Source organism: Seriola dumerili, unplaced genomic scaffold (assembly GCF_002260705.1).
Source record: "Seriola dumerili isolate Sdu_G_001 unplaced genomic scaffold, Sdu_1.0 BDQW01000109.1, whole genome shotgun sequence".
NCBI lineage: Eukaryota > Metazoa > Chordata > Actinopteri > Carangiformes > Carangidae > Seriola > Seriola dumerili.
Window position 1 is genome coordinate 144,956 of NW_019174364.1, and position 17,284 is coordinate 162,239.

General features: G+C 40.8%; 2 protein-coding genes across 2 annotated transcripts in view; one reads left to right on the forward strand and one right to left on the reverse strand.

Moving 5' to 3' along the window:
- The first annotated feature begins 3,209 nt into the window (after positions 1-3,209).
- Positions 3,210-8,504, forward strand: LOC111222882 (parapinopsin-like). The gene is made up of 4 exons (XM_022746778.1): positions 3,210-3,761; positions 3,977-4,305; positions 4,426-4,668; positions 5,857-8,504. Exons 1-4 carry the CDS (start codon positions 3,431-3,433, stop codon positions 5,971-5,973), a joined length of 1,020 nt encoding a protein of 339 aa, XP_022602499.1. The 5' UTR covers positions 3,210-3,430; the 3' UTR covers positions 5,974-8,504.
- A 710-nt stretch (positions 8,505-9,214) lies between these two features.
- LOC111222823 (voltage-dependent L-type calcium channel subunit alpha-1D-like) overlaps positions 9,215-17,284 on the reverse strand; it is a 57,644-nt gene continuing 49,574 nt past the window's right edge. The window contains exons 37-46 of the mRNA XM_022746678.1: positions 17,100-17,201; positions 15,290-15,423; positions 14,280-14,396; positions 13,458-13,846; positions 11,945-11,971; positions 11,143-11,271; positions 10,870-11,009; positions 10,318-10,424; positions 9,721-10,038; positions 9,215-9,553 (exon numbers count right to left, since the gene is read on the reverse strand). Of these exons, the coding sequence (XP_022602399.1) occupies positions 9,248-9,553; positions 9,721-10,038; positions 10,318-10,424; positions 10,870-11,009; positions 11,143-11,271; positions 11,945-11,971; positions 13,458-13,846; positions 14,280-14,396; positions 15,290-15,423; positions 17,100-17,201 (1,769 nt within the window). The 3' untranslated portion in view covers positions 9,215-9,247. The remainder of the gene's footprint in view (positions 9,554-9,720; positions 10,039-10,317; positions 10,425-10,869; positions 11,010-11,142; positions 11,272-11,944; positions 11,972-13,457; positions 13,847-14,279; positions 14,397-15,289; positions 15,424-17,099; positions 17,202-17,284) is intronic.

Here is a 17,284-nt window from a genome sequence, read left to right on the forward strand (position 1 = left end):
TAGTATTTTGACAGAACATTTCAAATCCACGGTAGTACACTTACTAGCTTTTTGCAGGGGTTTCAACCAGAAAAAAAAAACTGAAAAGTTCTGGAAAAAGCTTTCAGTCGCTGAGGCTTGTGCATATTCTCATTTGTCCAGGTCATAGTATCCTAAAGTATCCTAAATTTTTTTTTCGATTTAAACTCCTTTAGGATTCAATCGCTGACAGCCCTGGAAAAAGCTAGTCAGTCAACTTTGGGTTAGGTTGTTTATTTCAACTACTAGAATTAGTTTCATAGTTTAAGACATCATATAAAACTTTTCCACATTAAAATGTCTAAATATGAGTAGACTTATGTTATATAGAGTATATAGTTGTATAGAGTTGTGTACTTACATTATCCCAAATGTTTCCAGCAATTCTCAAAATGAGAAATTCGTGATTTTAATCTCCAAAAAATTTTAAGCTGCATGTCATTTGGTCGCCCGTCAATGACGTCATATCCCCCTACAGATGCCTTGTGGTTGCCTGCCAGAAGCTCAAAATTGATTTTTATTCAGTTTTAAGCCACATTTTTAAGATAACTTTTTACACCTTGGTCATCAACTATATATTTTAACTGGATGAATGATTGTAGTCATCGGACGTCTGGCTCTTAAGTTATCAGAGAAAAAAGTCAGGCAAATGTTAGCTAGCTCCGCCCGAGACGTCCTGTGTTTGTGGAAGAGCGCTGGTGAATCACTGGTTTTTAAGGTGAAACTGATTTATTCTTTGTTTCTGTCGGGTTTAACCCCCTGGGACGTTTGTTATGGAGAAGAGGACACCTCTGCGGATAATGTGGCTACCGGTAAAATCCTCCTGAACTGCTGTTTCGTAAGTTCAAGAAACAATAAATGTTGGCGGCTGTTTCAGCTCCCAGCCCTTCCCTGACCTCTCTATGCGCCAAATGACATCATCCCCCCCCCAACCTACATGGGACACTGAAAAGGTATGTCTGCAGCCACTGTGACCGCGTCTCTTCTGGCCCTCCTGTACACATCTGCTGCTTCAGGAGACCTCTGGGCAAGCCATGCCCAAAAAGCCTCCTTCTTCAGCTTCACGACAACTACGACCAACTCTGGCTCCTTCCCCACCAGAGAGATGATGATGATGATTCTTCATCCCTAGAACCAGTCTATGATGCCAGGGTTGTTCTAGACATAAAGATTTATAATCAGTTGAACACTCAACCCAAACAAAATTGTAATCTCTGTCTTGACTTGATTGGACATAAACCTCTTAGAAGGTTAAACATCGGACACCTGTTGTCATGCTCTCACGTTAAGCCCCGGGGCTTAACCTCGCCTCATGCCCTCAGCAGCCGAGGATAATTCAATTCAAACCATCTCCAACAGTCAACTTATATATAGGCTCACATGAGAGAGCGAACTGTGATGGTGGAAAGATTACTTCACACCTCATTGTACCATATGTTGTTGTTGTTGTTGTTGTTGTTGTCTTATTCAGGTACAGTCAAGTGTCTATAAAGCTTCAGCCTTCTGCCTTTATATCTTTATATCACTGTTATCAAGATTCAAAAATGATAATATGTGACATAGGAATTAACAATGCAGTAATAATATACTCTGTAGTTAGTTATCAATCCCGATTTGATCCAAACCTTCAAACATCATCCCCATACACGAGTCACTCCGACCTTTACATCCCTTACTGTTGTTTTTCTGAGTTTAGGTTGTTGTTATGAGTGTAACTCACGTCTGACTTAGTGTTTGATAACATGCTTATTTGAGACTTATTTATAGAACACCAGAGTGATTGTGAGTCCAGACAACACATTGCATTGTGTACATAAATAAAAGCTTAACCAGTTAGGCTACTTAACCATTTTGGGAATACCAGTGGGGTTAAGATCTCGCTGCAGGGACAATTTGTCTAAAGCTGAACCACAGAAAACACCATCAACTCTAAGACATATATAGAGAGGAAAAACCGTCAACAAGTTTGTTCACAACTTGTTCGTTCTCTTGCAGAGACTATCCGGGGTATTGATTTGACATGTACTTGTTTACACTGTTTAGCAAATGTCCGATTAAGACATTATTTGTTGGTGAGCTGTATGATCTATGTTTAGATTTACAAGCTGTGTTCTGGGTTTGATGTATGTTTTCATCATTTTAATCCCTGGTTTGCTCCCAAACCAAATCATCATCATCAACTACGATAAGGTATGTAGATGTAGGAGGACTAATTTTAGCCCCAAAATCAGATTGGATTCGGTGAAGATGGTTTTCAGATGCAGTAAATCTTCCACACACACTTAAACATCCATACATATAAAAAACCAGGTGCCACTTAAAATCTGACAAAGAAATAAACTATAATGCCAAAAAAAGAAAAAAAAATCTTGACTGCAACATTGCAAGGAAACAGTTTTACATGCTTTAAAAAAAATCCTTCTTTTCTTTGTTTCATTCATTGTTTTAAAAATTTCTTTTGCTCCTCCAACTACTTTCATCCTACAGCTAAAGCTAAATAAGTGAAATGTGCTGCTTCAGTAATGATATAGAAAAGAAAAAGTGTCCACTAAAGTTTTTCCAGTTCAGCTGCATACATCTTATACTTGTTATTTGTTTATGCAATTCATATTTTCACTGTACAACGATGTATTATAACAGGTTCAAAACATTCAACTTGTAACTCGTCCTCCATCTTTGTGTTGTAAATAAACGTTTTTCCAAGGAGGATGATCTTGCTCACCACCTTTGGGTTTACAGTACACTCTGCTGTTGCATTCTTTTAGTCGGACTTTGGTCCAGAACAGTGCAACTGGAAGGTAATACCAGAATATATCACTTAATTCTTCTGTGTTGTCATTACAACATCTGTGGTCTTACATGTGCCCTATAAATAAACTGACTTGACTCAGTACTGATAGTGATTAAACTTTCACTGACCCCTGGGTTGTATAAGGGAAGAAAAGAGACAGTGACAGAAAGACAGACGGTGAGAAAAAAGACCAAAAACACATAATCGGCCCCCATCAATCTTTACAGTAGATGCCATGTGTTATGACACACTTCCTCTGAACATTTATCAGAGAGCTAAAATAGCAGCTTCTTTACCCCCCCTGTGAGGTAGGAGTGGTCAGGAGGGTTTATTGGGGTTTTTTTGCACTTGCTCAGTGGACTGATCCCAGTGAAGAGCACTGGGTAGCCATCCTCTTTAAGTGCCTTTACAATCAAGCAAAAGGTGAGGGATCAAGGATCATCATTTGCAGGAATTACTCTTTGGTAAGTCCAGATCCAGAGATCTTCTTAGACTGTAGGCATCTAATCTCACACTCGAGCTGTCACACTGGAGTGTTGAGATATTGAACAACCCAGAAGCTCCAGGTGAAGAAGAAACTATCTGACCACTTTTTTTTTTGTTTTTAAAGTTTTTGCATCCATGGAATCAGCTGTGTTTTTGTCAAATGCTTCTTCCTACATGCACCCACAAGGGGAGCCCCCTCTCTCACGCACTGGCTTCATTATTCTCTCCATCATTATGGCTGTTTTCACTGGTCCAGCCATCATACTCAATGCTACAGTGATTATTGTGTCCCTCATGCACAAGCAGCTGAGGCAGCCTCTCAACTACGCTCTGGTGAACATGGCTGTGGCTGACCTGGGCACAGCCATGACCGGAGGGGTGCTGTCTGTCATCAACAACGCCCAGGGGTACTTCTCCCTGGGAAGAACGGGTTGTGTGATGGAGGGCTTTGCGGTGTCCTTGTTTGGTGAGTGAAAAGAGCAGAACAGCTTAGGTTGAGTAGTTCTTCGAATACAGAGTTATGATGTAATGTGCACACTTCCTTGTGTAAAATAAGACGTGACTGATCATTTAATGTTCACAGAAAATGTGTTTTTAGTTTTTAGTAAAAAAGAGAAATAACCCTTTAATCATTGTGCTTGCATAATCTTCTCATAGTACAATATTCATTCATTTCCGCAGGCATCACATCCCTGTGCACAGTTGCTCTGATCGCAGTGGAGAGGATGTTTGTTGTGTGTAAGCCCTTGGGGCAAATAACCTTCCAAAAGAAGCATGCGGTCGGAGGTATCGCTGTGTCCTGGCTGTGGTCCCTCACATGGAACTTACCTCCCCTGTTTGGCTGGGGCAGGTATGAGCTGGAGGGGGTCGGGACGTCCTGTGCACCAGACTGGCACAACCGAGACCCTCTAAATGTCTCCTACATCATGGCTTATTTTGCAGTATGTTTTGCAGTTCCTTTTGCCATTATCCTGGCATCCTACACAAAACTAATGTGGACATTACACCAGGTGAGCATTTATACACTTGGCTCTTTGGCACAGAGCTCAAATTATCCAATAATTTACAAAACTGACTTGTAACAGACTATTTTTTACATTGTTGTATTCTGTTTTCATTCTGTGCTACAGGTATCAAAGATGGCTTGTGTGGAAGGCGGTGCAGTAGCTAAGGGAGAGATGAAGGTGGCACTTATGGTGATTCTGATGGTCCTGACATTTCTGATCAGTTGGCTGCCTTATGCCTCCCTGGCCATGCTGGTGGTCTACAACCCTGATGTGGAGATTCACCCACTGGTGGGCACAGTGCCCGTCTACCTGGCCAAGAGCAGCACTGTGTACAATCCCATCATCTACATCTACCTCAACAAACAGGTACTGCAAAACCATCCGGGTTATTTTTATAATGGAGACCATCCAGATATGATAAAGTGCATGATAAATTGTAGGGGAAAAACTTATGAATGAGATATTTTTGCTCTTTCAGGGCATCAGCACCATCTAGTGTTATTTAAAGACAGTATAGTACCTTTTCTTAGAAAAGACATTCAGTACAGGTGCTTTACTGAATATCTTTCAGTACAGCACAGGAATTAGTGTTAATGTCGCAGGGAACTCTTCTGAGATTTGGTCTAAAATCATAACTACTTATATATACAGCTGTGTGCAAAAGTTTGGACGCACCTGGGCAAATTACATGTTTTTTAAGTGCAACCCATGCAGCAAACACACATCAAAATTCTCCAAATGTTAATTCACTGTGACTTTTTATTTCATTAATTAGAAAAAAAATAGGAGAAAAATAAATATATAAACAGCATGTGCAAAAGTTTGGGCTCTCTTCTACTTATAAAACACTCAGAACTTCATTAACTTGTTGGGACTCATAAGGCAAGTCAAGAACTGTTATTAGGAATTGTCAGCTGATGATAAATCTAAGTGCTTTGAAATATCCACTGTCTGAAACAACATTAAGAAATGGCAATTAAAGTGAACTGTGGAAGTTCTGAAAAGCCGAGAGAAAACTTTCCTGTCTGAGTTCTGCAGCCATTTCCTTCCTCCTCATGACCTTATATAGACAGGTGTGTGCCTCTCCAAAGCATGGCCAATCAGCTGAATTGACCACAGGTGCGCTCAATCAAGATCTAGCAACATCTCAGAGATGATCAAGAGAAATGGGAGACACCTGAGCTACATTTCAAGTGCCATAGCAAAGAGTCTGAACACTTATGTCAATGTGATATTTCAGTTTGTCCTTTATTTTATTTATCTATTTATTTATTTATTTATAAGGCTACAATATGACAAAATGTGAAAAAAATGTAAAGGGTCTGAAGAATTTCCCAATGCACTGTGCTTCAAGAAACAGTAACCGTTGCACACAACTGTGATTTTTGTACATTTCACATGCACAAAACAAGTTTTCTAAAGCTCTCCCTAATATAAACTTGTTTCAGTGTATTAATTTTATTATTATGTTTATTGACGCATGGAAAAAAAGAAGAAAATTACAGCTTGTTCGGGCTGAACTTATTATATTCTGTTTCATTCTGTTTTCTATAGTTCCATAAATACGCTGTGGCCTTCCTGCTGTGTGGGAAAGAGCCCGGGGAGGACGATGACACTTCAGAAACAGCAACGACTGTAGAGACTACAACCAACAAAGTATCTCCCGCCTGAAGTGTACACATACCTACAACCATCCATTAACATGTGTGAAATATGTATAATTCAGTTTATACATCCTTTTTGTCACCTGCTACAGACATCGACGATCTACAATGACCACAGTGCTTGAATGTTTGTGTTTTTTCAACTGAGATGTTGTTTTAATATATGAAGATCTCATCTATAATGGTTTCAGTACAAGCTCGTGAAAACAGTGTCCAGTGTCTATTTGCTTTCTAAAAAGTGCAGAATACAAATAAATGAGAACAGTAATTCAGCATAAGTTTATTCAATGATGATCAATAGAAAATAAAATATCAGTATTGATTCAAATAAAGTCAAGGCCAAAATAAAATGAAAAATACAAAAAAATGTATTGATACAAAACCTAGAGGGTTATAGTAAAGCATTTGCTACTAAGAGAAATTATGTTTACTGAATAAAAACATTAAGGAGCAAATATCAAGACTTTCAAGTAGAGAACATTACCATGGGTCTTTCCATACTTTTGTACATATTTTACATTATCTTCTATTTAAATACAGCTTTCAGAACATTAATAGTTGTTATAGTAATTATAATCATAACAATATGAAGAAAACTAATAGAAATGTTCAAATCAATATGTGTTTCTCTGTAAACTGGTACTTTACCATTTTATTTTTTTTTCCCTACCCATGAACAGAGGAACAGTGCACCTTGAAAATATTTTTTAATACTCTTTCATTCCCAGCATTGTAAGGTGAGGTGTAAATGACAAATATAGATTCCACTAAACCATACACACAGTCACAAAAAGTACAAAATTGTCTCACCTTAATACACAAATCTGTTTAGAAAAAGGAGAAACGATAGCACTATACAGTTACTTGTGCAAAGACAAACAGCTATGTGCTAATATTTAAATACCATTGGTATAGACTGAACCAAATCATTATTTTTCTTTTTTTTTCAGGAATCCCTGACATGAGGTAAAAGTAAGTTCTTTTCATCTTTAGTTTAACACAACTTTTAAAAGTGTTTACAAAATAATGCATATCTTCAGTTCATCAGTACTGTAATTGCTACGAATAGTACAATGTGCCTGTTATGTGCATTGGTCCTTTTATATGACGGTTCATCAACAAAAGGACTAGAACACACTTTTTTACTCACAAACAATTCAAAGAGCCCTTTCAATGTGCACACAAAATGGAAAACCTACATTTTCATGACAGTATTCGGTTGAATTAGAGTACAGAACGCACTCGCCTACAAATCAAACACTCATGAACAACAGATCACATTTACCCTATATATCCTTGGTGCTAATTCAAACTCTCCATGGTAATGCCTGAAAAAGCCCATTTCAGTTTTTTTTGTCCAGTATCCTTATCGTGACAGATCAATAAATGATAACTGATAAAAACAGAAAGATATTTTGTTGTTTGTGTTCAAACTTGTGGGTATCGCTTGCTTCTTTTCATGCATCCAGAAGGGCGAGTTTACCCTTCTGGTCTCATTAATAAACATGATTAGAGGAAAAAAAAACAAAACACAAAGTCCAGGTTCAACTCTACTTAATCTCTGTGAGACTCCACTGTGGGACGCTGTGACGGACAGATAAGTTGAGACAATGATATGTTGTCACCGGTGCCTAACGAGGTATACTGTATGCAGGAACCAGGCAGGCTGAGAGAGAAAAGGGGCGGGGGGTTTAGTATTGCTTAGCCTCTCTCCAGCATCCTGACACCAGGACACACTCTGTCCTTCCACTTACAACGAATGTCTGCATCGTCTGTTTCTGACCTTTGGATGTGTGCATTTGTCTCCTGCCACCACAGGCTCCGAGCCCTCGCACACGACATGAAGACTAAGATGTGACTGCGAAGATTCAGTACAAAGGTTTAATGGAATCACACCATGATCAACAAAGAGTAGTGTATATCATGGAAAATCCCAGCATGAGCTATGAGAAATATTAATTTATCCCTGTTATTACCATCTATCATTTTTCGTTCTTTCAGCAGCAAAAAGGCATTTCAGTAGGGGCTGACGGAACCTAGGTTTGACTCTGAAACCAACTAAAAAAGCAGCATTGTTAATGCACTATGCATTTTAAATTCTTGTGCATGCCCTGCACAAAATATGCAAACAAATGTGTTCATCACATCTGTATAAAATTTCGGCACTGGATCCTTGAGGCTTGCCTTCTAAAAATGCTCCTTTAAAGGGGGCTTAACCTTATGCAACTGGTGTTGGTTTGATGAAGTAACACATGTACTCCTATGCTGAGAAATCAAAGCCATTTGCATATCCTGTGCAGTAGTGTTATCACACAAGCAGAACCTCTTAAAAATGCTGTTTCATAGGCAAAATAAAGGGTGCATATTAGCAAAGAAATAAAAGGCAAACAAATATCAGAATATTGTACTTAATAAAATAATGCAAGTCTGCTTTTATAGCATAACAGGAGTCACAAGGGTCCATATTGCTGATCTTTTAAATGATACATAATTACAAAATATAGAATATCTCTTTACAAAGTTTCTTTTGTTATATAATACAATTTACAGCATATCAACTATGAAATATTAATCAGGCTATTCTAAAATTTAAAATAACCTGCCTGCTAGTGCATTTATCACAAATGCTTTTGTCGCTTCAAAAGTACATATCTCAAGTTGAATGATGCTATAAGTAGGACAGTTAGTTCCTGCATAATCTGGTACAACTCTACTGGTGCTCTTCACTTTTTGACTCAGCTGTAGCAATCATTAAACGATCTGTTCTAACAACAAAGGGATCAAGTTATTCTAACGACTAAGGGAGGAGATATGCCTTCCTATGCTTGCATTGAAAACTTGCATGATATGCCGAACCTTAATAAAGTGACTGAGGTAATGACATCGTACATCTGATTGTCATCACCCTTAAAGACCCGCCGTTTAGAGTATCTCACACCTTTGCCAATTGGTCCATCTTTCACTGGCATCACTGTCCTCGTCTCTGATTGGCTGCAGGCTGAACCTGTGTGTCACCTCCAGGTCAAGGCCTTTGACAGGAGGGTCCAGTCAGTCCCTCTGTGCACAGCCGGGATGGTATGTGGCTCTGTGCTGTGACCTCTGTTTGCTGGCAGGTGGAGAACAATTAAATGAACGGGACTAATGTGTCTCTCTTCTGTATGCCTTTTCTCTTCAATGTAAAAGGCACTTCTTTTGGTCGGAGCCAACAGATGCATTTCTTTTTTATTTTCACTGGTTGTAGTCTGACACTGGTTCTAATTTGCAGATTTCTCCAGCCAGTGCTATAAAGTTGTGATGCAGATCATCTCATCTGCCAGGTCCTCCTCATAAGGAGCTCTGGGTTCTGTCTCTGGCTCCTCGTCGCTGTAGCTGGCTGCGGTGTCCTGCAGTTCATAGTCCCTTGGAGTCAGAAGGGGAAACACGTTGACCCCGTTGACGCCCGGGGCCATCCCTCCGTTCAGTAGGTGGCTGGCGGCACTCTCCATTTCGTCTATCGTCATCTCACATGCATCTGCTATCTCATGCTTTGTTGCAGCGACAAACTTGGGATCCTTGGCGTATCTCCCAAGCCCCTCTGATATCAAAACCTGCTCGACAGTATATAAAGAAAAAATATGTTATGTAATATGTGAATTTCAGACTCTCGTTTCGCTTTCCTTGCTTTCAAAATTTTGTTTTGACAGCTGGATACATCAAATGATCTGGTCAGGGATACCTCTCCCTTCCCTTTGTCACCAAATAGCCTCAAACTCACCGCTTCCACTAGGCTGGTTGCGCTGCCTCTCTTCTGGTGGTACTGGTTATGGAACTCAGGTGGCACCTGCAGGTGGACAGGTGAGTACGTCCTCTGAGAGTACTCGGGGTCATCTGTGTACCAGGAGCTCTTGCGCACAGACACATGGCTGCTAGCAGTACTCCCCCTGTGTTGCTGGTCCACACGGATGAGAGGGGTGTAGTATGGTGACTGGTCTTTACTGGCCGGGGTGGCAGGGGGAGTTGCCCAGGAGCGGGTGGAGCGGGTCGGGGAGAGGCGATGGGCTCTGCTGGAGTCCAGGCCTGCTACAGCCATTACCTGACAGGGAAGGAGAGAGCCAGGAATACAAGCGTTATACAGAGCTGCATCAGAGGACGTTGGGAGTATTGTCAAATTGTGCTACTACTCTAGGAGCATGTAAGCAGTTCAGCTTCCTGCTGTTTCACAACAGTAGTCACCTTTATTCAACAGATGTCTGTGATATTTAGTTATTGAAGAAATGCGATCAGTTCATTTCAACTTAAAGTTTGAGACAGCTCTGGTGGAATCAGTCAAATAATAACGTAGGTCAGTCCAAACAAGACCAACCTGTGTTACCTGGTGCTGCATAAGGTGCAGTGGTAGAGCAGTACGCTGATGTGGAAGCTCGTCCTGGCTACTTTGTCTGCGAAGACACTCAAAGTTGAAGGATGGCCTCCTGTGACCTGAACAAGCAAGCAGTGGACCAGTGAGTAACGTGGTGCAGGAAACTTAACAGCATGCAAAGCTTCAACATTGCAAACGCTCAGGAATATGAAACTGGGTGAGTGGATAAATCATACAGTGAAAACAGCTGGTGTGTATTTAGCAAACAAAAACACTTTTCTCCCAAGGTTGCATATGTAACACAGTTGCTTTATAACTAACCTAGAGCCTATAGTTTTTCAATGATAGGATAATTGAATAAATAGCACAAGAATGATGTACAATAAGCAACGAAGCCGCAACACAAGAACAGGCAGGACAGTGTTTCTCATTTTGCATCAAAAATGTTTTGTTTTTTTTCTTTCACATTATTTGAAATTGATACTTTATTTAACCATTGTTATATTACACATGAACAGATCAAGGCAAACATGTAACTCATGCTGCAGGTACATAAGGAAATACCTTGAGGTGTGGCAGGAAGCAGCCGTCTCTTTGGTGACCTGCGCGAGTCGCGGTAGAGAGGCTGCTCATCATCGTCATAGTAACTGTCAGGGTGATGGTAACCTTTGGGAGTCTCATACTCCGTGTCACTGTTCTGATACCTGTCAAAATATCGAATAAAGGGCTTGTTGGGAGACATGGACTGACACGCACTATCCCAAAACTCTTCTGATTAAATTTAATGAACAAGGCAGATAAAAGAGAATTTACACAGGCAATCAGAAAGACTAATACCTGTCCCCTGACAGCATACTGTCATCTTCGTAAAACTCCTCCCCACTGTAATACTCCCCAGAGTAGCGGTCTTCATCAAACTCCTCCTCCCTGCGGATGGTGGGGTGGCGTCCATCCCCTCCATGGGACCTGAGGAAAAGTCAGGGCACAGGGGTCAGAGCATGCACGCTGTGGCTATTCGGAGAAGGGGATGGGGTCACTGGAATAGGGCCATGCACTGCCATGCAGACGCAAGCCTCCAGGGGGATGCGATGCAACTGACCACCCTTATTAAACCAAGACAACAGGCAGAAGTTTTAGGCTGAAGAGCATCACGCTGTCATCTAAACATCACACCTTAACGTCCTTTATCGGGTCAGTCAAAACACAGATCTCTCTCTGGTTAAGACTCTTGAAGTGAATCGGGTGTAGGACTGTGCAATAGGAGCATAAAACAGAACTAGCGGTGACTAGTTGAACGATTTTTCAAAACATTCTCATACACTTCTTTCTTTTCGAGCTTCTGGGTCCTTCTTCAAAGCAAGCACGTCACTTTGACACATGCATATAGCAGGGCTGCTCTCAGCAATATGCTGGCCACTCACATTTATGCTAGCTCTCCTTTCACTTTAAAGCATTGACACAAGGCAATAACCAGACAAATGAGTGGCCAGCATATAGCTCATAACACTGACTTAGCAAGGATGCAACCATTCATCGATCCAAAACCAAGTCAAAATAAAACAAATAAACTTAAAAAAACAAAGTCCTTCTTTTGCAGTTGTGACATACTGCTGGAGCCAAACCTAGAAAAACAACATACCTAACATACGTCTCATAGTAGCGCCTTCTGTCCAAGAAAGCAGAGGGATGGTCAAGAGAAAGCATTTTGGTTAGGAAGGAGAAAGGGAGAAGGAGAGAACACAGAGAAAATGGAGGAGAGAGCGTGACATATATATCATACAGTATATGAAACATATACAGCATTCTCATATATATGTATGAGGAGGAGAGAGCGTGACGTCGACTCCAGTGATGGTTGACAATTCCATTTTCTACTCTTAAGATAAGAAACAAACTAAAAATCATTTCTCTTTTGTAAAGTGGCAGCAATGAAATTGTCTCCCAAACTTATGTGGGTAGTAAAGAAAAACAAGCCCAATACTGGAGCGGCAGACTAAACAGAGCATGGGAAATCAGGAGATAAGTGTACTATTGGTCACTCATGAAGTTAACTGTCAGTATGAGAGTGATCCATTATGGAATGAAGGGTTTACAATAAAGGTTTGTGAAACGGGAAGGTTTGATAAGAGGCTGGGAGGAAACACTTATGCAACTGATAATGTCCTCACGACTTGTGGTTGCAGCAAACACTCAGCGCATAAAAACTAATCCCATTGTTTTCTCTTTTAATTTCCTCAGCTCTCAGTTATGTGCTGACATACAACCTGAGATAGCTGCATGAAAAGACTGAGAAAGCCTCTCAGGCGAACAGTGGAGCAAGAGGAACTTTACAACTTGTGCAATTGTTTTTTGTTTACCAATTTATTTTTGAGCCTTGCACTTGAGGGGGGAATCCATAATCCACATCTAAATGGTTTGAAACACATACACTTGCTGTCAAAACATTATCAATGTGATACTCTACGTATAAACGTATTAAGTATGAACTATTTTCTAATTTGCCTAGTTTTGAAAAGCCTGACTTATTAGGAAAACACTTGCAACTAGGGATAGACATTAATTCAATGTAATCATTAGAATTTTTCCAAATATTTCTCCAAAAAAATGGAACAAAATCTGTCACAGAATGAAATCTTAAATCTTTCGAGATTTTGGGGAAATACACTAAGAGGATGGTACCACTCTCATGTCTGCAGCAGACAGTTAGCTTAGCTTAGCACAAAGACTGGAAATAGGAGAAACAGCTAGCCTGTCTCAGTACCTCAAAAACAACAAGATATACTGCTGGCTTTGGAGGTGCTTCAGGCAGACTTTGTTATCTTTGTACATATCCAGGCTAGCTGTTTCCCCCTGCTTCCAGTCTTAATGCTAAGCTAATCTCCTGGTTGAATATTGAGTGGACAGATGTAAGAGTGCTATCAATCTTCTTCTGATATCTCCGCCTGTTCTACAATTGATTTCTCTGTGTATGAAAGACGTTACAGTTGGAAAGTTCTGCTGCAAAAATCAGTGTTGAAAATATCTCGCCGTGATGTGATTTTACATGTTTAGTTCACATGTAATTTCAACATTTGGCAAGAAAACACCACCAAACAAAATGGCCACAACCACTTCTACAGCAGATCAAAGGCTGATGATCGGTGTGTGGATACCTTTGACCCTGGGGGGTCCGCGGCTTGTCATAGTCGTAGTAGGAGCTGCGTAGACCTGGGTAGCCATTGGGAGGTGCGTGCTCATAGTAGCGATGGTGTCCTCCGTTGGGCAGACTGGACACGTTGGCATTGTTGAGGTTGATGTTGGTGGATTTGGGAGACTTGCCATAGGAGTTGTGGTGGCGGTGGTGATGGTGGTGGTGGTGATGATGGTGGTTGGGGTGGGACATTGCGTTGGCTCGAGACAGGCGTCCCACCGGCTGCTCCATGTGGGCGTAGTGAGGAGGGGGCTGCACCTGCAGAGGTCGCTGTGTGGCGTTGGTCTGGTGGCCGTTGGATCGCCGATGACCGCCGTTCATGAGATGGTTACCGAAGAGTCCGCCATTACGCTGTGGAGGAACGCTCAAAGTAAAACCACCAGGGCCTCTACTTCTTATAGTACAGCAGAACAAATGTGCTATTGATGTTAAGTCTGCGAGCTGATTTTCTTTTCAGAAATTGTATGAGCAAAAATAAGTTCAGAAGCTGGTTTTATGGCATATGACATATGTGAGCAAAATGAATGCACTCTTTGTAGTTTGTTGGAATTGAAATGGAGGAAAAACTTAGGAAGCCAAAATAAACCACATGAAACATAAGCCACTTATTGTAACAATATAGATTAGAGACAGTGCATCTACTTCAGATTTAGCTGAATACTGTTTCTCTGAGTACATTCCCTTTTATAGAGAGAAAAGCATCAATTGAGAACTTCATTACAAGCACAATATGTGAATTTTGCCACAAACATTCCTCCTGTCAGGTAAAATTAAAATAGTTTACCCTATAAATTTCCTCGTCTTCCTCTGGAATAAAGTCTACTAGTTCGTCATCTTGCAGATCACATGATATCGCTCGGCGAATTTCGGGCCCAATATCATGCAGCGTGCGAAGGCCAGCCTGTAACCATGACAATGAGAGGGCTAAGCACTACAGCTGGGACCTTCATCTTACAACTCACAGTATGAAAACTGGCATCATACAGTCACAACCATCACACATACTGGGCATACACACACCTGTGCTGGAGTATGCAACACCTGACATTTACAGTACTGACAGACTGTGTGAGATGAGAACACACAAGACAGACAAATGTGCTCTCTTGAATGCAACCTGCTGTGAATATTATTTAGCTGAAATGTCTTGTGTAGCATCCAGCTGTCCTTACTCTCAAATATGCCTCAGTGAGTGCAGTAAAAAAAAAAAAAAAAACTTTTCTTCCTTCTCTCCTTTGCGGGTTTACATAACTAAATTAGCAGAATATTCACAAAGATTTTATTATAAATAACCTAAAAGCTGGTCATGTTTACTGTCTGACAATGATATATGGTGACACATTGAGGCCATATATCATACATTATAAGGTAACAGAAATGGCAACAAGCTTTGCATGTGAATTTCATGAGTCGCTGAGTGAGTTGTGATGCACAGAAAACACATGAAATGATGGCTGGAGATGATGACACACGCTTAACATCAACGTATATGATAGAAGACACAGAGACACAAATAACAAGGTCACACACCGGGAACATATAAATCACAGTTACAGATTCATACTGTACACCAAGATCATGAACGTCCTGCTGGATCATAAACCATAACATTAGCACACGTGATGCTATTTGAATGGAATGTACAAAGACACGTATTATACAGACTTGACTTAACAACATTACGGTGCTCGTAAATCCATGTTTTCACACAGTGTTCAACAATCTCTCTCCCCTCTCTCTTAAGTGACACACCGACACACTCTCAGAGACACACGCGAACTCCGTTAGACTCACCTGTAAAGCAATGGCTGTGTTGTTCTGGGAGGGGTGAGCACCCACCAGGCCTTCCTCTTTACGTTTCTTGAATTTCCTAAAGTAGTCCTGTATCAGGAAGGTGGCATAGAACTTCCCCACGGTTACCTCATCATCTGAGTGAACAGACCACACAAATGCCTCCTGTGTCAGCAGGTCACTACACACAGTAAAGTGGGAGAGAGAAGGAGAAACTCTTCTCCTCCCTCGTCCATACTCCTTCAAATTCTGGGTTCATCACCTCAGGACTGCAGACAAGCGAGGCAGAGGCAACCCCAATCAACCAAATCACTTTAATCCAGATTATATACATCCATCTTGATGGTGTATATACTGTACCTCAATTTGCACGACCTGAGATCCTTCACTGTATTCCAGAAAGAGCAGAAAATCAAATGTATGCTGTAATGTCTTCAATTTGTGTGTGTGTGTGTGTGTGTGTGTGTGTGTGTGTGTGTGTGTGTGTATGTGTGTATGTGTGTGTATTTCTACTTAGGATCCAATTGAAATCTTCTAAATTACATCTTTGCTTTTAAAATTTAAAGTAATATGACCCGGTGGGTAATGAAACTGCTTTCAATTTTTTGTCTATTCTTCCTCAGTGTTGTGCTCCTGATAAAAAAGGACAAAGCGAGCAGAATTAAGATCTAACTACAGTACAAATTAAAAACCTAATCCGCGCATTGACATACATGCTGCAAGATAAAGTGACTCAACCTTTTGGTAATATTTATCTTGAACAAATACTACTGAATTACCTTTATGATCAAATGTTTTTTAGATGCTTTTTGTTGCGAGGCAAGGAGCTGGTCTTTACGACCAAGAATGACATTTACTTTACTGCCTTAGCACATGCAAGCAAGCAAATCTATGCATCATACATGTCAGTATGTTTGCGTAAATTTACCTGTTTGTATCATGTATGCCTTTTTCTTATATTATGTGTGCTAGTCAGTTAATGCTATACTTGAAACTGCATATGAGCATGTTTGTGCATGTGCATTTTGTCCCATGATAAGTATTTTTTTAAGAGTGTGTGCAAGAGTGCGTGAGAATCATTCTGAAGCAGGGGTCTGAATCACTTTGAACAAGCACGCTGGGGACAGAAATCGGAGAGAGAGGCAACACTAGTTCCATGCCACCACCCTAAAACAGAACTGCTTCAGAATATTCTGAAGTGTTTCAGAGTTTTGGACACAGAGATATAAAAAAGTGTGAGGAGAATAAGCTGTGGAAGCTCAAGCAATGAGAAAAGGACAGAGATTAAGACAACAGACAGCGTCAGTGAAGGAGAGAAGACAGATAAAGAAGGAAAGAGAGAGAGAGAGATATTAGTGAGAAAGACAGAACATGCACTTGCACAGTGGTCTACAAAGGCCATGCAAGCCCAAAGCCCAGCAGACAGTCAGTAGCCTCCATCAGCATCCAGGGCAGGAGGGAGGAGTGTGGATCAAACACACATGGATAAGAAACACACTGCTGAGGGGGCAACCAGGAGAACGTGAGCAGAGCAGAAACAGCACGATACAGCTTTACTTGTGTGAGAGTATGTGTGTGTGGGTGAGTGGCTATTTAAGGATATAGTTATGAAGGAGCTTCCTGTAATTTTATGCAAACAACATGTGGGAAACATATAGTGTGTGTGTGTGTGTGTGTGTGTGTGTGTGTGTGTGTGTGTCGCTGTGTGACTCTATGCAGGCATCTTTAGCTTGGTTTGTGTGTCAAACTATAACAGAAGGATGAGGAGGTGTATATGAGATTTCATTGACAGACACAGGTCAATTCCACTAACCACCAGCAGGAGGCACCACTTGATCCAGCAGCTTCATGCTGGTTCTTTTCCAGATTTTCTTGATGACAGCTCGCAGCTCTTCATTGGCCTGCTCTAGATTACCTGCACCACAGGGAAACAAATGTCCCTGAGAAACCAGCACTCCAGTTCACAGCCATTTTAAATCCACACAGCTCCATAATTAC

What these genes read in the sequence shown, in the direction of transcription:
- LOC111222882 (XM_022746778.1), top strand. Translation starts at nt 3,431, where the DNA reads ATGGAATCAGCTGTGTTTTTGTCAAATGCTTCTTCCTACATGCACCCA. An exon ending in TAATGTGGACATTACACCAG is followed by an intron (nt 4,306 to 4,425) that starts GTGAGCATTTAT and finishes TCTGTGCTACAG; the next exon opens with GTATCAAAGATGGCTTGTGT. An exon ending in ACATCTACCTCAACAAACAG is followed by an intron (nt 4,669 to 5,856) that starts GTACTGCAAAAC and finishes TGTTTTCTATAG; the next exon opens with TTCCATAAATACGCTGTGGC.